The sequence below is a fragment of the Lepisma saccharinum genome, chromosome 10, assembly GCF_977018435.1.
Source record: "Lepisma saccharinum chromosome 10, izLepSacc3.1, whole genome shotgun sequence".
Classification (NCBI taxonomy): domain Eukaryota; kingdom Metazoa; phylum Arthropoda; class Insecta; order Zygentoma; family Lepismatidae; genus Lepisma; species Lepisma saccharinum.
The window spans coordinates 84,519,632-84,538,158 of record NC_139238.1 but is presented as its reverse complement, the minus strand read 5'-3'; the positions used below and the strand labels follow the sequence as shown (position 1 = coordinate 84,538,158).

Sequence of the window (18,527 nt, the reverse complement as noted above, 5' to 3'; positions counted from 1 at the left end):
CTTCTTCCTCTTCTCTGTTTTCCTTTTTCTTGTTAGCATTCCTCGCTATTCCTAAGATGCTTCTCCCTCCCTTCCTGTAAGTTTTAATTCCTGCTTTCCTAAGCACTTTGCATATCTTTTCTGTGGTCTTCCCCATACTCCTTATTCCAAACCTTCTCTCCTCTTTTTCTTTCTCTTCCAATTCTCCCCTGCCAGTTTTCTTACTTCTTCTGTTTATGTCCAGTCTATCCTGCTTCTCATAGCCATTCTTTTCGAGCTGTTTCCATAGGCTATTTATTTTGCCTTCTTTTTCACATTCTTTCATGCATATTTTCTTGATTCTGTCCTCCATATTCTTTATATGGAATGGGGGACTGAAGTTAAACAAAGAATGGAAGAAGATGTTGGAAAGAGTGGAAAGGACAAGAGAAAAAGAGGAGAGGAGAAGGAAGAAAAATGAAGGGAAAAGAGCATGAGATTAAAAAGTCCAACCACATTCTATATGGAAGTAATTGTGTTTAGCCTTTTAGGTGAAAGTAAAGTTGGAAAGTGAAAGTCATCCAAACAACTTTCTAAATAGTCTGGAGGGAGTAATGTTTGTGTGTATATATATTACCCTTCTTGTTGTATCTGGTTACTTTTGTACTTGATACAGAGTCTGAAGAAGACCTTGCTAGAAGGTTGAAACGTTACGTTAGTTTATGTTTTTAATAAAATAAATTACTGCCTTGGTCAGCATATTTAGTTTTTCATAATCATGGAAACAAGGCTTAATGGAGTTATTATTAAAATGGTACCTGTACATGCAATGGTAGTTTTGCTAATGGTAAATATAAAACATAAGGGAAGTCCAAAGTTAAGTGTGTAACATTTCATGCATAAAATGTAAGGTTCTAGACATGAGATTGGATTATGAAACACACTGTAGTGTTTGCTAAAATAAAATAAACTTGAGTATGATTACATAGCCTGAATGCATGAAAATATTAACGTGTGTGATGTTTTAAAATGTATCAAAGTTTGACTTCAACTGCCTGAAGCATATAGGCTACAGACGCATATAGTTTTTGTTGATGGAACATGCAAATTATATGCATTTGCAAACATTTAAACCTTAATGCAATTAAAAAGCAGTAATCATCTTCAGATTAATTCATTTTGTTATTTAGCCTACATGGAGTAAAATCAATTTTCTATGAATGCCCAATAATGAAAATTGGATTGGATTGATTTGGTGATTTAAGTCCACTTTATGCACAGTAAGGCTAATCGGGACTGAACCTACAGTTTAAAGTGGGATCCGAACCACTATGTGCCTCCACCGGGACCCCTTGATTACAAGGCAACGACGTTACCACTGTGCCATCGGGGAGACCCCAATAAAGAAATTTAATACTACTAATAAAATACTAGTATTACTGGTATGTACATCTGTATATTTTAAATTGAAAGTATTTCTTTTATTCAAAAGCTGAAGCAATAATTAGGTGCACCTTACATTATGGAGTCTTGGATTTTAAAAAAAAAAAATCCGTAATATCAGTGAACTGCAAACAATGCTGCCCAATTTTTGACACTCACTCATAATTGTAACAGTTCCCATTATTTAATGGCTCTGTTGCGGTTAAAATTTAAGAAAATTCAGTGTATTCATTTACATGCAATTATTTTAGTTTATTAATAGAACACACATACCTTATTCTTTTTGCTTTCATGTTTGCTTTCTTCTTCAACCTTTGCCACTTCTCCCTCCTTCTCTAGAAGCTCTTCCTTCCCCTGCATCGAATCCATACTGAACGAAACAGACGAAGTCTTCTTCCTTGCACTATCACAAGATTCCGTTTCTGCAATGTCCGACCTTGACTCAGTCGTCTCGGCACCGCTATCAGAATCTCTCGTTTTCTCACAAACAGTTTGAGCAGGAGGATATGGAGTCGCACTTCCCTCTTGAGCAACTTTGTCACTTCCACTAAATGAGACAGCGTCGCGGATGTCTATGCCAGAGTCGTGGCCACTGAGTTTCGCAACATTTTCACAGACATTTCTCGCACCACTCTCACTTTTCTCACTCGGCACCGCAAAGAACACATCTCCGGAACCACTAGACGAAGTGTTTGCACAAGCCGCTCCGGCGCTTTCGGACATGATGTCGTGCTTGAAAACTGCATCCGACGAACTGTCACCCGAAGCAACCATATCCAGAAGGCTTCTTGCCATGGCCGATTCCCTGGAACCTTGGACCAACTCGGGAGTGCCAGACGATGCAGCTGCGGAATCTCTCCCTCCGTTGAGGAGAATATTGGTCGGGGTTACAAGATCTCTCTCGAACGCCTTTGGGAATGCATCACCCTCGCGAGGACCGGCACCGCAGGAACAGATGCTCTCGTTGTCATCCTCGGGGGATGATCGTGGGGCAAGCTCGGGGAATGTTTCATCTTTGACCAGTAGAGAATCTTTTCCTGGGGAATGCTGGTTTACTACAGAGTCCAAAGTGTCAGTGGAATTGTGTTTGTCCTCAGACTTAAGAGCACTGTCCTTTGCGTGATATATTTCTGGTTTAGGAATGTTTGTCCTGAAAAAAAATATTAGAAATGTTAATTGTGTGCTTAAATTCTGTCCATAATTTGTAACATACAAATACAAGTAACCTATAAACCTGAAGGATGGAAATGTCGAAAATCAAACAAAACTCATGTAAAAAACAGAAATGAGAACTATTAGGGAACGGATTTATATGTACTAAAATGTGTTAGATAAGTAATCAAATTATGGTATTAAATATGGACTTACAATTGTAACAAATACCATTTTTTATTAAACAAGTGACTCGTCTAGCTAAATAAAATGCCATCAGGCTTATGTGACATTAATTGTGATGCAAAATTTAAATAAAAAATGGGTTTATTTTCTGTTACCAAAACAATTGATTACCAAATTTTCTTTCAAGTGTTGGAGTGTGGATCTCTACTGTTGTTCCTATATAGATAGATTGATATTAACTGAAACTACATTCAATATTGCTTGAAGTAATTGGAGTATATTTATAATACACAATAAATAAGAATTGATGCAATAAACCAGGTCAGTGAAATATATCAAATATAACTTTTTAAAAATTTTGAATATCGTCATCATGCTTTAAAATTATTATAACACAGATCAAGTGAGCCTTTAATAAGCACAAAATACAAAATGAATAAAATTGTAACCTGCCTTGGAACATCTGGCATGTGACGAACCCGCATGTGAGCAATATCGTAGTAGATGGCCGCATTCACCACGAATTCCATGGGTGCAATAACTCCATAGGACTCGGCCCCATGCTCAATGACCAATGGATCCGACACATTGGGATCAAACATAACAGCGTTGGGGGTGACTAGTAAAACTCCGGAGACCACACCCTGCAAAGAAAAGTGCAGTTAAAATTACAGTAAGTCTGGATAATTCCTCACACATTAGATGCTCTGGTAAGAAATTGGTTACATACAGTGAAACCCCGATTTTACATTTTCCCCGATTTTAAGTTTTTTCAGCATGGTCCCCTGAAAAAAACATAAAATCAACATTCCACTGCATTTCATTTCTAACTTTCAATGTTTCCTAGCATACAGAGTAAAATAACCCTTGACTGTTTCCCAATATTTGGGGGCAAATCACTATTTGTAACTTAGTAACCGAGTTACAGATAACTTCTATTAATAATTTAAAACAGTGCAAGAACTTTGGCTTTGATTTTTATCTTAAACTAGTACAACACACAGAATAGAATAGAATGCTTTATTGTCATTAAGCAACCTCAAGTTGTAATAGACAGTGTCATACATATATAATATAGTAAACTAACTAACTCTCTAGCCTTCTTAAACCCAAAGGTTCATGGCTGCAGCAACACAGGCCTTCCATCTGTCCCTATCCTGAGAAAGATCTATATACTCTTTTCCATCCCAACCGATTTCCTTTAGGTCCATCTCAACGTTATCCCTTCATCTTCGTCTTGGTCTTACTACAGGTCTCTTACCATCAGGTTTCCCAACAAGAAACTCTTCTTTCCTCTCCCATTCCTGCCACATGGCCTGCCCACCTAAGTCTTCTTGATTTAATTATTCTAATAATATCTGGACATGAATACAAATTATGTAGTTCTAAATTATGTAACTTTCTCCACTCACCTGTCTCCTCATCCCTTTTAGGTCCAAATATTCGTCGCCATATTTACTTATTATAAGAGGAAAGATCATTCCACTGTTAGGAAACTGTGCGTTTCCTTGAAAGATTTGGGATTTTTTCAAGGTGGGGAAACATCTTTATGGACAGTCATAAAATTTCTGGGATTCTCATACAAAAAATATTAATGGACACAAAATACTGATGGAAAACCTTACATTTCTGCATGGCGATGTACATTCCTCAGGGAAATTACGAAGCACAATTTTGACAAAATCGTTTGCCTTGAATAAATCTGGGTAAACGCCAATCATAGAGTGAATAAAAGATGGACTGATGATACCCCTGAGGGTACCATGGGATTGCCGCTCGGAATATTTGAAAAAGTTCCACAAAGCACCGCGGTCTCCCGCGTGAAAGTCAGATGCCCCACCAGCTGCACTTTTGTGCACTTCAGTTGCAGTATAATTGAAAGATAGGCAGACTTTAACGGCGACTTCGGAAATAAATAATTATTGAAAGTGTATATATTCAATACTTTCAGAATGGATTGAAAAGGTAACCTGTAAACAATTCTCGTTTCATTAATTTGTTCATGTTGTAAGGGAGATGGAAATGAAGAGAGAAAACAATAACAAATTTCATCATTGTTGTTCCTTTTCATAACACGTTTTCTCGACACAGTGTCAGATGGCTGCACTACGTACCGTACCGTACCGCACGATATGCTTCCTTCAGCTCTCAATACCAAACTAATTTTGCGGCAAGTATAGTATTATAATTATGTACTGTGTTACGTTCTGTAAACAGAGAGATGTTTTCTCTTATGAATGATAGTACAGAATAAATATATAATGAAGGAACTGTCATGATCTTAAGGTCCTTGAAAATAGGTTTACACAATGCCAAGTTTGTTAGACCTTTGATACACCTTATTGCCTTCTTTTGCCATGGAATACCATGGAAGCTCCAGCTGAGTGTCCCCACAGTATTGTACCATGCTGTATATGGGAATGAAAGAAAGCATAGTATGCATCAATAATCTGGCTCTCACTTACACACAATTTCAGTTTACGGAGTTGGAATATTACACAACATAATTTACTACTTCGGTGTGAACATTCCATGTAAGTTTGGGATCAAGATGAATACCTAGCAACTTGACAGATTGCTTTTTATTTATATTTTCACCTATTTTATTTTATTCAAGAAAAAATATATGGTTTGAGTTTTATTACTATTAAGTATGAGTTCATTTTCATTTAACCATTGAGTAAATATCCTTTTAATTTCATTATTACTATATTGTGTACTATATTGAGATCTCCAGCAGTAACATATGTTGTATCATCTGCGTAGAGGATGGTTTTACATGGAAAGCAGCTGGGGAGGTCATTCATATATATAAGAAAGAGTAAAGGTCCCAGAACTGATCCCTGGGGAACACCACTTACAACTTCGAGCAAGTCAGATTGTTGCCCCTCGACCTTTACCAGTTGGTGTCTATTTGTGAGATATGATTTGATGAGAGCCAATTCAACACCCTTCATACCATAGTACTGTAGTTTGGTTATCAATATTTCATGGGATACTGTGTCAAATATTTACTCAAGTTAATCAGTGTAGCACATGTTATTTCACGAGCTTCAAAGGTAGTTATTATTTCATTATCCAGACTTTCAACTGCCTTTATTGTTGACTGACCTGGTCTGAAGCCAAACTGACTGTCAGATATTAACTTATTACCTTCAAGGTAGTTACATAATTGCTCTTTTATGGAATGCTCGGTTATCTTTGAAAATATAGTTACTATTTATATAGGTCAATAATTGTTTGGAGATGTTAATTCACCACTTTCATGTAAAGATATTGTAACTGAAAATTTTAGATTATTTGGATAGGTACCCTCTGTTATCATAAAATTAATAAGGTAGGTCAGTGGTAATAATATTTCATGAATAATATTTTTAAGTACGACTAACTAACTAACTAACTCTCTAGCCTTCTTAAACCCGAAGGTTCATGGCTGCAGCAACACAGGCCTTCCATTTTTCCCTATCTTGAGCAAGATCTATATACTCTTTTCCATCCCTACCGATTTCCCTTAGGTCCATCTCAACGTTGTCCCTCCATCTTCGTCTTGGCCTTGATTTGTATCATCAGAGTTATTTAACCACCTAAGTCTAGCCTGATTTCTTATTTCTATTAGATTATGACATTCATTATCAAACCATGGCTTACTTTTTCTCGGTTTATGGTATCCTATACTTTCTTTAGCTGCTGATTCTATTGCATTACGTATGTGCTCCCAATTCTTATTTACATCTGTTTCATTTTTAAGTACGTAATTAGAAAATCCATAATAATCCTCACTACGTGAATTATTTAATTTAGCCGCTATCCTTATATACGAGGGCTATCCAAAAAGTAACCTCTGTTCGTCTGCAGTACTTGAAGTCAGGTGTTTATCCAGAATTGTCCATCTGCACAGGGGGAGCGGAGCGCGTACAGTTGTTCTTAGCAAGCTATAAAGAGTGAATTTAGTGCAAAACTGACCATAAATTGGGATTTTGTGAAAAAATCTCGGGGTTTTAAGGGTGTGTGGAGAAGTCAATGCTTAAGTAAACGTATCACGTTGTACAACAGTGTAGCATGACTCCATATGCATCTGGTTGAGGTAGAAGGATATTTGGCACACGTCTCAAAACAGCTTGTGTATGTCGCAACTGAGGATATGCACAGCTCAGAGGCATTCTCAGTGATAAGATTTCTCCTAGCTGAACTGTAGAGTAATTCAAATAAATCTGCAGCTTGAGGATTTCACCAATCGAACGCAGGCTTGTGCAGCTGGTCATGCCACTATGGTGTGAAATGTTGCCGCTGATTAGCTTGTAGTTAAGCAGCATGTATCGCCTGTCGCTTGGGTGTGAATTCTCCCACACGGAGTGAACGCAATGAGCAAGAATGGTGCCATATATTCTCAAATTGGTGGACCAATAACGACAAAATTGGTTGATTGAGAGTGGTGAATGGACTAGGGCAGAAGGTCAACAAAAAATGCTTGAGAAATTTCGATTGACCATTTCAGACCTTTTTGGCCCTCTTACACAATTCCTCATGAAGTTTTCACTGAAATATAACTGCCAGAAGTATTTTGGCAGGTGGTTGCCTACAATGGATTACAAGGTGGCTCACATCACTTGACTTCCACGGTGATTGCAAACAAAAGCTTGCTCCCTGCTATGACAAGTATGTCAATTTGTGGGGGAGGGGGTTTAAACCAAAGTGATAAGAGACACAAGACCCTTCAGGCTACAAGAAAGCACACCACTGAAAAAAAAAATAGCTCACTCCGAGCGGCATGGACAGCTTGTTGTGCCATTTAAGTTCAAAATGTTGAACTTATTTCTAAGGGTTGGTTTCCAAGAGAGTCTGAAAGCTCTCTAAGAGCATGATACGGAATATAAACATTATTAGAATTGACTTTGATATTCTATAACTCCTCACCTGTCCATCTGTGATGTGGCGCACATTGATCTTCAGAAACCTCTCCAGGCATTCCCTGTCTAGAGATTTGTCATCCAGATCTATGGAAGGAACAGAAGAATCTGTTGGAGAGGATGGCGTCTTGATCTTCTCAATGTGCCCTGGCTTTGGAGATACTGGTCTCAAGCTGTCCAGAATCTCTGAAAAATGTATGCAAATGTGAAACATGCAGTGTCAAAACTTATGTTTGGTATTATTTCATGTGTGACAACCAAACATGCACACACACACTCATTATCTTTTGTTCTGTTTCTCGGCAGAGGAAGGCAAAGTGGGGGAACCTGATCAATACTCACGAGTGGAAATAGTTGTGTCACCAGAGTCATCTTTTAATTGTGACTTGAAACATCTGGGGATGTAATCTGTGCTATAGAATATTCCAGAGAAATTTCTGATTTACATTTTTAAGATTGAAATAAAAGCTTTGCGATGTCTAAAATGCTTGGAAAATTATCTGAAAAGAGGTATGCTACTTGAAGAACTACATATTTTATGTAAAAGCCTGTATATTGTAAAACTGCATGATGTAACTTGGTTCAACCTTAGCAATGTGTAAACATTAACTTTGCTCATTGAGATTTGGTTCACACAGGAGATGTACTATGTAGAATTTCAGCAAAAAATGCAGGCTCGACCAGGACTCGAACCTGGGTCTCTGGCATACTGTGCCATTGTTCTACCACCTGAGTTGAGCTACCGAGCCAGCCTGGCTTCGCCTGAAATTTGCTGAAATTCCACATTAACTTTGTTTGTCTTGGTTTTATGTAAACAAGAATTTAGTATAAAAATGGCCAAATTTGTTAACCCAAGGACAATTAATCCTGCTTACTGTAAAGCTGGTATCCCAGGCAGACTAATCGTGAAGTGTTTCATTTCAAAAAGTAAAAGGCATAGATCTCACACCAAAGACCACGTCAGAGCTTGCTCTTATGGTACCCAGGTGCCTTGCTGAGAAGTCTGATCAGGAGTAACAGCTTGACCAAATGCAAGCCTGAGAGGACACAGGAATTGTGTATAATAGTTACAAAAGATGTCATGATATTGAGTACAGTCTTGTCTGTAAAGTTACTATTCAGTGAAGCACTGCATGCTACATTGCAGTTCTTCATACAGCATAGCCTGGAAACGACTCCCACAGGTTAATAAAAAATATTATTTATTGCTATGATTATTGTATCATTATGGAGACACTTCTAGTTGATCCACTAGATATGTACTCATTAGGCATAACCATTTACATGCTACATTCATACAGTTAATATACTGAAATGCATAGTTATTATTATTTTTTTTTGTAATTAACTTTCTTACATCTTGTTCAAGAAAAATGTTTGAAAGTTGGGAGGAAAATTTTGGTCATAAGTTTTTATGTTGTATGACCTATAGCAAATGCTTGAAGTGATGGACTGAATGAAAATAATGGAAAATGAAGATTATTGGTACACAATTATTGTACATATTAACAAAATATACCAAATAACAGTTACCATTAGGCTTACACTAGTTCCCTTCTTATACTTTTAAAAGTTAGATAAATGGTAGGTATTAATCGTTCCTAAGCTAAATTTAAAGCATTATGCTTTTTTGATGGGAATAATTTACATGACTAAAGCAGGGAAAATGTATTTCACACTTGGAAGAGCTTAAATCTAGCACATGAATCCGATATCTTGAAATTTCCCTTTAATTTTGATATTTCACACAAAATTTCTCTTTTATAGTCTTGACCTAAATTCTTATCTGAATTTTCCTGCACCGGGGGATATTTCCTTTCATGTGGCAACACTGCGTTGCCCATTACAGGCAGACGCATCGTTCTTTAGGGAGATTTCACACGCAAGGTTGTGCAGCCTGTTATGCTACTACGGTGTGCAACGTTGCTGTTATTGGCTCGTTCCCAAGCGACATGTGTCACGTGTCGCTTCAGTCTGAAAGCAGCCTTACCCTTTTCTTCAGCAGGCGGAAGCGACAGCTCCTGCGACTTGTTCTCCGTCGGCGTGGACACCTGCTGCTCATCCTCCGTGGATTTGGACTTCTCCTTGTCCGGCACGAACAGGACTTGGCCCGGGAAGATGAGTCTGGTGGCTAGCCGATTCAACTTTGCCAACTCCGAAGGGGTGGTGTCGAACCGGGCAGCAACGGAAGTCAGAGTATCCGATGCTTGCACCTGGAAGAGAAGATAAATCGAATTAACAATTGATTGATTGAAATTAAAATTGTGGGTGCTTCAACACTTAATGTTACTAAAACATTCTTTTTATTTTGTAGCTGCATACCTTGAAGCACAACTGCAAGGAAATCTATTCCACTTTATTTGAATCTATATACACTGAGTGCTCACTGAATTGGGACCACCTACCCAATACTTTGTTGGTCCACCTTTAGCTCGGCAGACGGCCTGGACGCGACGTGGCATGGATTCCACGAGGAGCTGATATGTCTCCATGGGGATCTGACACCATATATTCCTGATGGTATCCCATAACGAGCCAACTAGCGTCGGTGTAGGATGCAAGGTTCGAAGAGCTCGTCCTCAACATCCCACAGATGTTCTATGGGATTAAGATCAGGGGAGTTAGCGGGCCAATTCATATTCTGCATCTCTGTGGAATGTTGCTCCAGCCAAGCAAGTACATCCCTGCCTTGGTGGCACCGTGGATTGTCGTCCTGGAAAATGTGGTCCCCGTGTGGGGTGTAAGTGGTCCCCTAACACCTCCCTTCCAATACACATACATACAGCCGCCCCCACCCTCCTGTACATGACTCACCATGCAGGAAGGGTCCATAGCCTTGTGCTGTTGGCGCCACACACGCACACGGCCGTCACAGTAGTGTAACAAAAAGCGATTCATCAGAAAAAAAAGAAAGAAGGAAAAATCCCTGCCCCCAAAGGGCTTGCAGGGGGGGGTAAGTGGCATCCAACCAGAGTCAACCGGCAACAGCCCCCAAAGGCGCAGACCTCGCTTGGTTTTTTTTATGTGCTCTTGAGTACATCATAGCCCCATGTTCGGTCTTTTGCCTAGGTGCAGTCTTCCCTTCGGAATAGATCCAGTCAACCTGGATTTCTCCCTTGGGGAAGCCTTCCTTCATGCTTGGCATGCATTAGTATGCTAACTACCTACATGACATCGGGATTTGTTTAAACCTGGTTTCAATCTTTGAAAGAGATTTTTACCAGGCGGCGAAAGTAGAATAGATGTTGAAAAGAACTCCAAACTAGAAAGAAAAACAAAAGAAGGGAATCTCCCAAGGGTAAAACCAAGTAAACTTGTAAAACCTCGGCTGCGTCTACTATGCAAAGCTTCGTCTAGATTCTGATGTGCGAAAAAAAAAAATCATGTTGAAGAGGGATAAAAAACACACATCCTAGTGGTTACTATCCTTACGAGGCCGCAAGCGGCAGGGAAGATCAGAATGAGAAGGTACGGGTGTTTTTGGCTACAAGTAGCCTATCAAGTCTTGTGTTAGTAGGACCTACTCATGGACACGTCAATTCTCGGGTTTTTGGTTGGGAAGGTAATGGTCTGTGGGGTACCTGAGGGGTTGTATATTACCTTGCTGACGTCAAACCTTGGAGGAGAATTTTCGGTGCGTGCGGAACTACTGTTGGTGTTGATGTGGCTTTCTGAGGGCTGAGCAGTAGACAAATTTGCGATGTGCACACGTAGGGACTCCACTTTCCTCCACCGGTGTGCTGAAGGCACAAAACTGGCTTAATGCTAAGGCTGGCCTTTCAAGAAGGCTATCCACACCTGTGCAGCTACTGAATTCCTTGGTTGTACTTTAGAGCAGTGCCATGGAGCAAAACACCCTTTTCCAATCGTCCACGGTCCAATCAGCATGCTCGTGGGCCCAAACGAGATGAAGTTGGAGGAGTGGGTCTAGTATGCTGTGGAACTTCAAGCGTGCCACTGTGCACCACGCAGTTGCGTGGGACCCACTCTGCAACCACTGTTGTATTGGTTCCATAATTACCGGACGCTGATGGTGCGTTCAGCTGTCACGAGCCGTTTGACTTGACGCTCTCCCCACGGTGTCATATTCCATACACCCTTGCAATTCTGCCTCTTGGTGGTCGTTGCCCAGTTTTCTTGCCACTCTCTGTACACCTTCACTACACTGGAATGGGCCATCCGACCAGTGTCGATGACTGGGTTATTGATGCACCTGATGCTCGGGCACCCAAAATAATGCCCATTTGCAACGATGTTAAATCGTGACCACCTCCCATTTTAACGTGTGCTGTTCGACTAACATGTAGCGTTGTGTCTATACATCAACCATAACCACGATACTTCTAGTCGGGGTGGTCATGTGATCAGAGCAGCTGCCGTTCCTTGTTGTTTGAAGGGGTGGTCGCAATTCAGTGAGCACTCAGTGTGTATATATGCATGTGTATGTGTGTCTATGAATATCCACTTATGTATGTGTGTAAGTGCATAAGATAGTAATGATTCCATATATTATTTTTAAAAATGTACCCTTGCAAGAATGTAGCTATTGTATTTAGTATTTGTACAATTTTAATTATGTGAAAATGATATTGTATTGCTTACAAAAATGTTAAAAATCATATAACATTGACGAAACCATGGATTATTGTAATCCCCAAAGGTGAATCAATCAATCAATACTTAGGCTATTTGCATCTGTCACACTATACGAGATCCTGAATATCTGTCTCAGAGGAGACTAAAATCCCCTTACCTAGTTAAAAGCTATGGCTGTAAAGGGACATTCAGACCATATGGACAGAACACAAGACAACACACAACCCTACAGAGGACTATACAGACGCCAGAGCCTTGTTGGCCTGCAAGGCTGCAGTTACCGAGAGGTTGGCATTTGGGTACTTCCTCAAAAGTCACTCCTGAGAGGAAAATGAACCACGAAAAACCAAAGTAATACATGCAACCTGCCCTTAAATGACCCCCACCCGATTACCAATTTTGTCTTCAAATAATTTTTTAGTTACGGTTAAAAGTGATAATTAAGAAATATTTTACAGTATACCCCCCCTTCCTAAAATGCAACTATGTGAAATCCATTTTACAATTCCAGCCTCTACGAAAAAATCCTGCGTATGCTAGTACCTCTTATATGTTTGAGATTTTTTTTTAATCTTAAGTGCATAAAAATGTTTATTACAAGTTGTTCATCAACGGTCTTTTAGTATAATTATAAATTATAATTTATTACAATACTTGCATCCAGGGACCGCCACTTAAAAGTGTTGGATATGTAAATATCTAACTTTAATAATAATTCAAATACAAAATGTACTTTATGTAGCTAAAATACGTATACAATGGATTTCAACGTGAAAGCTGGAGAATTCTCTATTGCGTCAAGAATGTTAGAATAATAGACGAGCTGTCTGTTGTCAAGATTTAAAATAAACAGATTACAAAATGAACAGAATACAGACAAACGAAAAATCTTTTGTATTTAACACAAGAAAGATCAATGTAGTAACAGCATGAATATGGAATATATGCCTTAAAGTGTTTGAAAATATCGAAATTATATGTAAAAATAACTAAAAATATATGCTAAAAGCTAATATATGTAAAAATATGAAAAATAAAAATAACATTTTTAGATTAAAATACAAAATATCATCGATTATGACGTCATATGAAGATGTGTATTTACATACGAGCAGTTTTCTACACATATATATATATATATACACACGTATTTACTTTTAACAACAATAACAACTAAGGCATGCCCAACTACAGTGTTGAACATTGTAATTACACCATTACATAAGCAGGAACATAATTAAGATAACATGAAAGATGAATTATGTTATTTACGCCAGGAGTACGACACTCGAATGTAGAATTTAAATTTAATAACAATAGCGTAAAACTGAATTTAATTGCAATATTATCATCATTAACTTTCTTAAACTACTGTCAATATAAAATTGATTCACAACAAACGTTAAACAAGTATTTATTTTTAATTTACATTTGCACCATGGTAAATTTCTCGGAAGGGGGGGGGGGGTCTAGCGCCCCCTGGACAAATACATGCCAACCAAAAGGGGTAGATAAGCATATTCTGTATCGCAGATGGACCTGGGCAACGTAACTGTCGGTAGATATGAGGGCCCGGCTGTCATCTCGGCTTATCGGTTTTGGCAACCTGCCAACAGCTGGGGTCACCATATTGATTGCAAGCATTTAGTAGGGAATGGATGCACCAGTGAGTGAGTAAGGGGGAGGGGGCGGTTACAGCTGAAAACTGGAGGGGAGAAGGGGGATGCAAGAAGGATGGTTTCCTCAGGATGTAAACTTTTGTTTTACGGCGGTTGTAAATAAACTCGCCATTATTCTGAAGCCGTAACAGCGGTCGAGTCTCGTAAACTCATTTATAATGTTCCGCGGGTTCCAGCAGAATTAATACCGTTATGCTAATTAACTGCTTTATGAAAACCTGCGCTCAGTTATAAATTATTACTTTTGAAGGAAGGCTGCGATAAATAATAACAATAATGATTTCTAACTGCGGGATAATTTCTAACTAAAGATCACAACAGTTATCGTTGGAGCGTTCACGAGTAGTGGCGTGTCTGGGATTTTATTGGGCGGGAGGACTCAAGTGTTTCTTACACACGCACACAGGTAACATTTTTAAGTGTGTATATGTGTTTCTTGTTTGGAAGAGGTTAAAGGGACTTTCACCTCTTCTCTATGCTGACTTGTCAAAATTATAGGGGGGGGGGTAAATGTGAAATTTCAAATGGAACACCCACATTCGTTTTACATATTTGGATTCCGTGTTGAAAAACAAGTATTTTTTGTTCGAAAAATTTTGTAAAAAAATTGCAAACTTCGAACATTTATAAACATTTGGTAGTTTCAGATTGTTTTTGTTCCCTTTATGTAATAACAGTTTTGGTTTCCGTTGAGAACATTGCATAAACGAATTTTATTCAAAAAATGTGTGCAAAGAATTCGACAAAAGAAAATTGTTTGCAATTTATGTTTTTGTGTAACAATAAATAATATTAATTTGTTCCAACTCTTTGGTTTCAAGGAACAATTTCATATGAACAACAAAATTAAGTATGTTACTACAAATTAGTTATCATTTGAGGTACACAAATAAATGTTTAAAGGAGCAAATATTCAAAACGATGACCGTTCTCTTCAATGCATTTCAAAACACGATGTCTGAAGCTCCACACTGTTCGTCCCAAAATGTCAGGAGTGATAGAGGCACAAGCATCAACAATTCGTTGCCGCATGTTTTCTGGCGTTGTTGGAACTTCGTGGTAACACTTTTCTTTAAGTAGTCCCCAAAGGCAGAAATCAGGCGACGTGAGATCGGGTGAACGAGCTGGCCAAGAAACGGGTTCTCCACGTCCTATCCATCGACCAGGAAACTTTGTGTCCAACATGGCTCGAGCCTGAATGGAGTAGTGAGCTGGACAACCATCATGTTGATACCACATGTTGCAGCGCTGGTGCAGTGGAAATTCTTCTTCTAACAGCCCTGGCAGAATATTTACCAAAAACTCTGTACTTTTGTCCATTTAATGCGGTAGAAGGTTGCAATGCCTGGAGTATCTCGGTCCTCGAATCGATTGCTGTACAAAGGTCATGTAGCTTCAACACTTTGATGTGCTTCACCGTAAAGCAGAATGATATCAACTTTTGCTTGTATTGACAAACGCACCATTTTACAAACCTACTTCTCAATTCGACAAACGTGATACTCCTAAATCATTGGTACCCTGCCAAGATACAGTAGAGACATTTACATTATTTCTCTCCAACACAAATATGGTACGGGTAATCACATCTCAGATCCTTCGTAGATTTAATAAAACACAAAGTCACGTTTTCACGAACATAACGGAAGCATGGTGTTGAACGTCTTTGAAATATTCAAAGCCTTATCCCTTCAAATCCATAGGTAATTCAAAATAAATAACAGCACATGACAATTCACAATCCCTACTATTTCAATCTTTTATGCAGTGTTCCCAACGGAAACCAAAACTGTTATTACATAAAGGGAACAAAATAAATCTGAAACTACCAAATCTTTAAAAATGTTTGAAGTTTGCAATTCTTTTACAAAATTTTTCGAACGAAAAATAGCCTACTTCTTTTTCAACACGGAATCCAAATATGTAAAACGAATAGGGGCGTTCCATTTGAAATTTCACGAAATCGAATGAAGGATTAAACAGTACGAGCGTTGTTATTTGTCGCTGTGAATGGCTCTACAGTCAAAGTTGCAAGCAGCTGGATTTCTAGAATGTATGATTTCTTTCTGATAAAATGTCGTTTTTTTAAAACTAATATTTTTGTTTTTGGCAAACTTCGGCTAACCTATTTCACTTGCAGTTTCACTTGTGAGTTTTGAGGTTCGTAATGCCAAATTTTGCAAAGGAAAAAATGTCGGAAGAAGCCGCACAAAAAAAGGCGACGGGAAAAATTGCCCCAAAGGAAAAAGCATTTTTTGGATAATTTTCAACTCTTTATACAGGGACGATTTTCCTGTGACAAAATTTTCTGAACCGAGGCCGCAGAAAGAACACCATGCTGCAAGGCATCATTTATACATCGAAATCAGCAGCGGCAATTTAAGGGGGGAGGGGGGCACAAGGAAAATTTCTATTATTTCTTTGTAGACGAGGCATAGCATTAAGGGGTTAAGGGGGCCATAGTGCGCAGGCAAAAAATGGGAGGACTGCTCCATGTCCACTGCCACTGATCGGTAGTTCTGAAGCCCCCTGTATTTTCTTCAATGGGCCATATTAGTGTGACGTTCCAGCAGACGACAAGCTGGATTTGAGTCTAAACAAATAAATACGTGGTTTTTCCTATCCAAATCCATCGAGTTTCCCATTGCAGAGGGTAACTTTAAGAATCGTGACAGCAGTTACAAAACAAAATTGTGATGTACATCGTACATCAATGTAAAGATGAGATTTCGGAGAATACGTCTTTATATAATATATACCTTACACATGAGAACGTAAAGAATAAATGGAGTTGTCCCTGTGTGGAACGAACGTCTGGGAATTTTGCTCCTAAACGCCTTCTGACTTCCCTACAAGAATTCGTAAAGACGTAAGAGTCGTTTTAAATTGTACGTGGCAATATTAGACAGCAGAAAAGCACCAGTAATACGTAAACTAAAAAAAAAACAATCCAAAACACTTGTTAACACCTTAACACTTCACAAACACGTGCAAAATGGACAAGAGTTATGTGGACACTGAAGCACGGACGCGTCCGGTGCAAAAGTCAGCGTACAGCTGTGGGTCTAAATGCCGGCAGACGCCATCCCTCCGCCCGGCGTGTTAGCTGCCGCTTCGCGGAAGACTCCACAGTGAAACGCACTGTATAAGGCAGTTCCGGTCCATCAACATGCCCAGTGGAGATTGTTCAGTCTGCAGATGAATTACATTAAGATTGATCATGCCTTCATCACAGTGATTAGTCCATTACCAAAGACACCAAGTGTTGAGCGTTTCACATATCGACAGCCGAGCGTCTTGGCAACGAAAAGTTTGGAAGTGTACAATCATCGACAATAAAGATGGAAGACCTATATCCTGAAGTACTCGTTTCCCTGTATGGTGTTGTGTGTATGTGTGTGTGTGGGTGGGTGTGTGTGTGTGTGTGTGTGTGTGTGTACGGCGGTGGTAGATGTTGCCATTGAAAATTTGCTATTACAATCTGCTAATCGCTGTAGACTTTGGCGACACATAACGTCATGCAGGCAAGCGAGTATTTCAGGATATAGGTGTCCCCTCTTTATTGCCGGTGACGGTACATACACAGTGATTCTACTAAGTTTTAGGACTGGCGCTATAAAAAGTATACGCGTGAAAGATATGACACTTTTATTGTTTATCCTTCAATATACATCCCTTCAAATTGCACACAGTGATTTGAATGGGCATACAAATTTCTGGATGTCTCTGAAGATGTTGTCCTCTCGTCACGGTTATGTGGGTGTCCGAAATCGAGTCGAAGATATGCCATTTGAAGTGGAATTTCACTCATGGAAACAAAATGTAATCAGCAGGTTCTAAGTCTAGCGAATACGGAGGGTTGTTAAGGACAGTCATGCTTTGTTTGACCATTGACGGGGCGTTGTCGTGCAAAAGGAACCAGTCACCAGGTTCACACATGCCCGGTGTAACACGTCGCAGACTTTCCAACTGTGAAACTGTGAATGCAATGTACAAATTTGTAATGTAAAGGCACCTAAAAAGAATTTGACGTGTTAAACCGGGCCTGTGTTAATCTGTGACTCGTTCCTTTTGCACGACAACGCGGAATTGGATAAGGTGTTTTTGTTCAAAGCACGACTGTGCTTGCAAACCCTCCGTATTCGCCAGACTTAGCACCTACTGATTACATTTTCTTTCCAGAAGTGAAATCCAACTTGAAAGAGCGTCTCCTTGACTCGATAGCGGACACCCAGAAAACCGTGACAATACACGAAACACCATCGCAAAGGAAGGACTTATACAGAGGCATCCATAAGTTGTATGACCGTGCAAATCAGTGTGCACAGATAGAAGGGATGTATGTCGAAGAATAAACAAAACAAGTGTCATTTATTTCACGCACACACTTTTTATAACTAACTAGCTAACACTCTAGCCTTCTTGAACCCGAAGGTTCATGGCTGCAGCAACACAGGCCTTCCATTTGTCCATATCCTGAGTAAGATCTATATTCTCTTTTCCATCCCGCCAATTTCCCCTAGGTCCATCTCAACATTATCCCTTCATCTCCGTCTTGATCTTACTAACTGGTCTCATACCATCAGGTTTTCCAACAAGAATCCTG

At 39.2% G+C, this 18,527-nt stretch overlaps 1 protein-coding gene across 11 annotated transcripts in view; it reads right to left on the bottom strand.

Annotated features, from left to right (window-relative positions):
- The window catches only part of mtd (TLD domain-containing protein mustard), a 652,551-nt gene that overhangs the window by 199,608 nt on the left and 434,416 nt on the right, over positions 1-18,527 (bottom strand). For all 11 annotated transcript variants that reach the window (XM_083130051.1, XM_083130056.1, XM_083130052.1 and 8 more), the window contains 4 exons: positions 9,637-9,859; positions 7,654-7,832; positions 3,193-3,383; positions 1,675-2,551 (listed from right to left, as the gene is read on the bottom strand). In XM_083130051.1, coding sequence (XP_082986177.1) covers positions 1,675-2,551; positions 3,193-3,383; positions 7,654-7,832; positions 9,637-9,859 — 1,470 coding nt within the window. The remainder of the gene's footprint in view (positions 1-1,674; positions 2,552-3,192; positions 3,384-7,653; positions 7,833-9,636; positions 9,860-18,527) is intronic.